General features: G+C 39.7%; 1 protein-coding gene across 1 annotated transcript in view; it reads left to right on the forward strand.

The window, feature by feature from the left end:
- Window positions 1-550: 550 nt before the first annotated feature.
- Window positions 551-7,291, forward strand: part of SOHLH2 (spermatogenesis and oogenesis specific basic helix-loop-helix 2) — a gene marked incomplete at its 5' end in the record, with an annotated part of 88,586 nt that continues 81,845 nt past the window's right edge. The window contains one exon of the mRNA XM_005882198.2: window positions 551-762. Within this exon, the coding sequence (XP_005882260.1) occupies window positions 551-762 (212 nt within the window). The remainder of the gene's footprint in view (window positions 763-7,291) is intronic.

Raw genomic sequence — 7,291 nt, forward strand, 5'->3', positions numbered from 1 at the left:
AATGGAAATAAAGAAGGTTTTTGATGCCTTATATTGAGATTTGAATAGAATGTATATGCCATTCAAATAAAGGACTTTGAGTGTTTCTTGGAATTTAGGAATTTAAAGCTTACCCTGTTTTATAGAATTTGTGTTACATCAAAGCTGTTTGGGAGTAAAAAAAATAGTTTGGTAGAATAACCAGTTTGGTTCTCTCATTAGTAAAAAGATTTTCCATCAAAAAAGGTGATTGGGAAACTAGGCCATAAGAATCCTATCTGTTGTTAATAGGATGAGAAAGAAACTTGCAAGAAAACCATAGGAAAATAGTATTTGTAGGCAAAACTTTTAAAAATAGCATGGCCTTCAGATCCATTCACTGTCCTAGGAACTGAGGACAAGAAATTAATAGCTTCTGCCTCAAGGTGCTTATAGCTGACCACTGAGTCCAGTTGTATAGTCACTCATTGTGTAATTTGTGAACTTTATTTTGTCCTCTCATATATGACATTTTTTCTCTGTGCTCAAATATTAATTATGTGGTACTTCTGCTTTTTTCCTTCTCTTTCAGGCAAAAATAGACCTCTTATTAGTTGGAGATGTCACTGTTCAATACCTGTCTGATATTGTACAGAAATTGTTTTCAAATATAGCAAAAGTCACCATAACCATTAGTGATGTGAGGAAGGCAGCAGCACTTCTGAATGAGTGCACATTCAACATGGTTTTCCTGAAGATGACTTTACCAACTGCCAAGGAGCTGGAAGCTATCAAATTAATTAGGTAAATTCCCAAAACCTTGATTCTATACATTTAGAATAGTTTTTATTAAGACCCATTTCTAGCCTGGCCGGTGTGGTTCAGTTGATTGTGTCATCCCATGCACCAGGAGGTTATGATTCAATTTCTGGTGAAGGTATATGCCAAGGTTGTGGGCTCTATCAGCAGTAGGGGGAGTGTAGGAGGCAGCCAATTGATGTTTTTCTTTCTCCCTCTTTCTTCCTCTCTCTAGAATCAATAAAAACATGTTAAAAAAAAGAACAACGCACATATTTCTATAAAAGTCCATAAAAATGATACTATTTCTAATTTAATTTTTAAGGTGAAGGATATTTTTGTGGGCAGAATCTACATACTTTTTAAAATATATATTTTTTTATTGATTTCAGAGAGGGAGAGAGAGGGAGAGAGAGATAGAAACATCAATGATGAGAGAAAATCATTGATCGGCTGCCTCCTGCACACCCCACACTGGGGATCGAGCCCACAACCTCAGCATGTGTCCTTGATCAGAATAGAACCCAGGACCCTTCAGTCTACAGGCCGATGCTTTATCCACTGAGCCAAACTGGCTAGGGCCATACATGTTGTTTTTATTTTATTTGACATACTATTATAAAAATTATCATTTTAACTTAAAAAATAATAGGTGTGGCCCTGACCAGTTTGGTTCTGTGGTTAGAGTATCAGCCCGTGGACTGAAGGGTTGTGGGTTTGATTCCCAGTCAAGGGCACATACCTCGGTTGAAGGTTTGCTCCCAGGCCCTAGTTGGGGAGTGTGTGGGAGGCAACCAGTTGATGTGGCTCTCTCACATCAATGTTTCTCTCTTTTTTTTAAATTAATTTTTATTTTTATTTTTGCTAAAAGTATTACAAAGGGTATTACATATGTGTCCTTTTTTTCCCCCCGCCCTTGACAATCCCCTGCCCTCCCTTACCCCCCAGTGTCTTATGTCCATTAGTTATGCTTATATGCATGCATACAAGTCCTTCGGTTGATCTCTTACTCCCCTCCCTTCTGCCCCCCAACCCTCTCTGGCCTTCCCACTGCAGTTTGACAATCAGTTTGAGGCAGCTCTGCCTCTGTATCTATTATTGTTCAAAAGTTTGTAATGGTCTTTATTATCCATGAATGAGTGAGATCATGTGGTATTTTTCCTTCATTGACTGGCTTATTTCACTTAGCATAATGCTCTCCAGTTCCATCCATGCCGTTGCAAATGGTAAGAGTTCCTTCTTTTTTACAGCAGCATAGTATTCCATCGTGTAGATGTACCACAGTTTTCTAATCCATTCATCTACTGATGGGCACTTAGGCTGTTTCCAAATCTTAGCTATGGTGAATTGTGCTGCTATGAACATAGGGGTGCATATATCCTTTCTGATTGGTGTTTTTGGTTTCTTGGGATATATTCCTAGAAGTGGGATCACAGGGTCAAATGGGAGTTCCATTTCCAGTTTTTTGAGGAAACTCCATACTGTCTTCCATAGTGGCTGCACCAGTCTGCATTCCCACCAGCAGTGCACAAGTGTTCCTTTTTCTCCACATCCTCTCCAGCACTTGTCATTTGTTGATTTGTTGATGATAGCCATTCTGACAGGTGTGAAATGGTACCTCATTGTTGTTTTGATTTGCATCTCTCGGATGATTAGTGACTTTGAGCATGTTTTCATATGTCTCTTGGCTTTCTGAATGTCCTCTTTTGAAAGGTGTCTATTTAGATCCTTTGCCCATTTTTTGATTGGATTGTTTATCTTCCTTTTGTTAAGTTGTATGAGTTCCCTATAAATTTTGGAGATTAGGCCCTTATCAGATATAATGTTGGCAAATATGTTCTCCCATGTAGTGGGCTTTCTTGTTGTTTTGTTGATGGTTTCTTTTGCTGTGCAGAAACTTTTTATTTTGATGTAGTCCCATTTGTTTATTTTCTCTTTAGTTTCCAATGCCCTAGGATCTGTATCGGTGAAGAAATTGCTTCGGCATATGTCTGAGATTTTGTTGCCTTTGGATTCTTCTAGTATTTTTATGGTTTCCCGTCGTATATTTAAGTCCTTTATCCATTTTGAGTTTATTTTTGTGTATGGTGTAAGTTGGTGGTCTAGTTTCATTTTCTTGCATATATCTGTCCAATTTTCCCAACACCATTTATTGAAGAGACTGTCTTGACTCCATTGTATGTTCTTGCCTCCTTTGTCAAATATTAATTGAGCGTATTGGTTGGGGCTGATTTCTGGGCTCTCTATTCTATTCCATTGATCTATATGTCTGTTCTTGTGCCAGTACCAGGCAGTTTTGAGAACAGTGGCTTTGTAATACAGCTTGATATCTGGTATTGAGATCCCACCTACTTTGTTCTTTCTCAGGATCGCTGCAGCTATTCGGGGTCGTTTTTTGTTCCAGATGAATTTTTGGAGAGTTCGTTCTAGGTCTGTGAAATATGCCGTTGGTATTTTAATGGGAAGTGCGTTGAATTTATAGATTGCTTTGGGCAGTATGGACATTTTAATGATGTTGATTCTACCAATCCAAGAACATGGTATGTTCTTCCATCTCTTTATGTCTTCCTCTATCTCTTTTTTCAACGTCCTGTAGTTTTCTGAGTAGAGGTCTTTTACCTCTTTAGTTAAGTTTATTCCTAGGTAGCTTAATTTTTTTGGTGAGATGGTAAATGGGATTGCTTTTTTAGTCTCTCTTTCTGCAAGTTCACTATTGGTGTATAGAAATGCCATAGATTTCTTGGCGTTAATTCTGTATCCTGCTACATTGCCGAATTCTTTTATTAAGTCTAATAGTTTTTTGATGGAGTCTTTAGGGTTTTTTAAGTATAATATCATGTCATCTGCAAATAAGGACAGTTTTACTTCCTCTTTTCCAATTTGGATGCCTTTTATTTCTTCTTCTTGTCTAATTGCAATGGCTAATACTTCCAGTACTATGTCGAACAGGAGTGGTGAGAGTGGGCATCCCTGTCTTGTTCCTGTTTTTAGGGGAAATGGTGTTAGTTTTTGTCCATTGAGTATGATGTTGGCTGTGGGTTTGTCATATATGGCTTTTATTATGTTGAGGTATGATCCTTCTACTCCCACCTTGCTGAGAGTTTTTATCAAAAATGGGTGTTGAATTTTGTCAAATGCTTTTTCTGCATCAATTGATATGACTATGTGGTTTTTTTCCTTCAATTTGTTTATGTGATGTATCACGTTGATTGATTTGCGGATATTGTACCATCCTTGCATCCCTGGGATAAATCCTACTTGGTCATGGTGTATGATCTTTCTGATGTACTGCTGGATCCGATTTGCTAAGATTTTGTTGAGGATTTTGGCATCTATGTTCATGAGGGATATTGGCCTGTAATTCTCTTTCATTGTGTTGTCTTTACCTGGTTTTGGTATTAGGGTGATGCTGGCTTCATAGAATGAGCTTGGAAGTGTTCCTTCCTCTTGGATTTTTTGTAGTAGTCTGAGGAGGATAGGTTTTAGTTCTTCCTTGAATGTTTGGTAAAACTCCCCTGTGAAGCCGTCTGGTCCTGGGCTTTTGTTTGCTGGAAGCTTTCTGATGACTGCTTCAATTTCTTCCATAGTTATTGGCCTGTTGAGATTTTTAGATTCTTCCTGATTAAGTTTTGGAATGTTGTATTTTTCTAGAAATATGTCCATTTCCTCCAGGTTGTCTAGTTTGTTGGAGTAGAGTTGTTCATAGTATTTTTTAACAATCATTTGTATTTCTGTGGGGTCTGTTGTTATTTCGCCTCTATCATTTCTGATTTGGTTTATTTGGGTCCTCTCTCTTTGCTTTTTGGTGAGCCTGGCTAGAGGTTTGTCGATCTTGTTTATCCTTTCAAAGAACCAGCTCTTGGTTTCATTGATTTTCTGTATTGTTTTTTTGGTCTCTATGTCATTTATTTCTGCTCTAATCTTTATTATCTCCTTCCTTCTGCTCACTCTGGGGTTTTCTTGTTGCTCTCTTTCTAATTCTTTGAGCTGTAGATTTAGATGATTTACTACCATTTTTTCTTGTTTGTTGAGGTAGGCCTGTAGAGCTATAAACTTCCCTCTCAGGACTGCTTTCATTGTGTCCCAAAGGTTTTGGATTGTTGTGTTTTCATTGTCATTAGTTTCCAGGATGTTTTTAATTTCTTCTTTGATCTCATTGGTAACCCAATCAATATTTAATAACATGCTATTCAGCTTCCAAGTGTTTGAGTATTTTGGGTTGTTTTTATTGTAGTTTATTTCTAATATTATGCCCTTGTGGTCTGAGAAGATGCTTGGTATGATTTCAATCTTCTTGAATTTGGGGAGACTTTGTTTGTGACCCAATATGTGGTCTATTTTTGAAGATGTCCCATGAGCACTTGAGAAGAACGTATATTTTGTTGCTTTGGGGTGAAGTGTTCTGAAGATGTCAATTAAGTCCATCTGATCTAGTGAGTCATTTAGGATTGCTGTTTCTTTGCTGATTTTTTGTCTAGCAGATTTATCCAGTGATGTCAGTGGTGTATTAAAGTCCCCTACTATGATTGTATTGTTGTCGATCTCTCCCCTGATGTCTTCCAGGAGTTTTCTTATGTATGTGGGTGCTCCTGCATTGGGTGCATATATGTTTATCAGGGTTATATCCTCTTGTTGTATTGATCCCTTTAGTATTATGAAGTGGCCTTCCTTATCTCTTGTTATGGCCTTCACTTTGAGGTCTATTTTGTCGGATATAAGTATTGCTACCCCAGCTTTTTTTTCATTTCCATTTGCCTGAAAGATATTTTTCCATCCCTTCACTTTCAGTCTGTGTGAGTCCCTTTTAATGAGGTGGGTCTCTTGTAGACAGCAAATGTATGGGTCATGTTTTTTTATCCATTCAGCCACTCGATGTCTTTTGATTGGACCATTTAGTCCATTTACGTTTAAAGTTATTATTGAAAGGTACTTGTTTGTAGCCATTTCTTTTTTTGTGTGGCTGTTTTCTTTCTGGGCTTTTTATTTCTTCTTTTTACACCAGTCCCTTTAGCATTTCTTGCATTGCTGGCTTGGTGGTGATGAACTCCCTTAGCCTTTTTTTGTCTGTGAAGCTTCTTATTTCCCCTTCAATTTTGAATGATAGCCTTGCTGGATAGAGTATTCTTGGATTCAGTCCTTTGCTTTGCATCACTTTGTAAATTTCTGTCCATTCTTTCCTGGCCTGATGTGTTTCTGTTGAGAAATCGTTTGATAATCTGATGGGGGATCCTTTGTAGGTAACTCTCTGTTTCTCTCTTGCAGCCTTTAAGATTCTCTCTTTGTCTTGTACATTTGCCATCGTTATTATGACGTGTCTTGGTGTGGGTCTTTTGGGGTTCATCTTGCCTGGGACTCTCTGTACTTGTGTAACTTTTTTCTTCCCCATATCTGGGAAGTTTTCTGTCATTATTTCTTCAAATAGATTTTCTAATCCTTGCTGCTCTTCTTGTCCCTCTTGCAGCCCTATTATGCGTATGTTACTTCGTTTCATGTTGTCCCGAAGCTCCCTTAGGCTCTCCTCCTGTTTTTTAATTTTTTTCTCCAGTTGCTGTTCAGATTGAGCTTGTTTCTCTGCCTTATCTTCTAACTCACTAATTCGGTCCTCTGCTTCTTCTAGTCTGCTGTTGAAACTTTCCATGGTGTTTTTGATTGTAGCTATATCACTTTTCATTTCTTCCTGATTCTTGCATAGGTTGTTGATTTTCTCATCCATCCGGTGAATGAATTGTACAACCATTATTCTGAATTCTTTTTCTGTCATGTTGCACGCTTCAACTTCATTAATTTCCTTTCTTGGTGATTCCTCATTGTCTTTCCTCTGGGTGTTGTGTCGTTTCTTCATTCTGCTTATCTCCCGATGGATCAAAGGTCGGGTTGCGTGGGCCTGGGCCGTGTGCAGTGGGAGCCTCCCACCACCTTAGTGTCACTGAAGAGCTCTGACACTAAGATGTGTGGTTGTTGTTGGTTGGTGGGAACCAGGCTCGCTCTGAGTCAGTGTTGCCAGCGCTCAATGTGGCCTCGTATGTGCCCTTAGAATTAGGGACCCTGCCTGCACCGTGCTGAAATAGAGACCCCCCTGGAGCGTGTTGAAAACCAGAGCCCCCTAGCATGCGCCAGGAGTCAGAGTTCCCCAAGAGTCCAGTATCAGAGTCTCTGTTGCTTTGCGCGACTTCGCCTTGAGAATCAGGGTCCCTGTGTGCCCTTGCACCAGGAATTGGATTCACTGGCTCTTAGTATGAATGCACAGGGAATCAGGATCTCAGGCGCAGGTGATAAGAAACACAGTCAAGTCACTGGTGCTTGGTGCTGCCTCCTGCCCCGAGAAAAGGGATCCTTGGGCCTGTGCTAGGCAGACAAATTCCCGTTCGCGCGATTGCTCCCGGCCCAGGGCTCCCCGAAGCCGGCAGTGCGCGTAGGATTAGTTCCTGGTGCTGCGGGCGAGTTTTCTCCCAGCCCAGGGCTCTGAAGCCCGAAGTGCACGCAGGATCAGTTCCAAGGTGCTCGCGCACTTCCAGGCCAAAGTTCCTGCAGCACT

Source organism: Myotis brandtii, unplaced genomic scaffold (assembly GCF_000412655.1).
Source record: "Myotis brandtii unplaced genomic scaffold, ASM41265v1 scaffold7, whole genome shotgun sequence".
NCBI classification, from domain to species: Eukaryota; Metazoa; Chordata; class Mammalia; order Chiroptera; family Vespertilionidae; genus Myotis; species Myotis brandtii.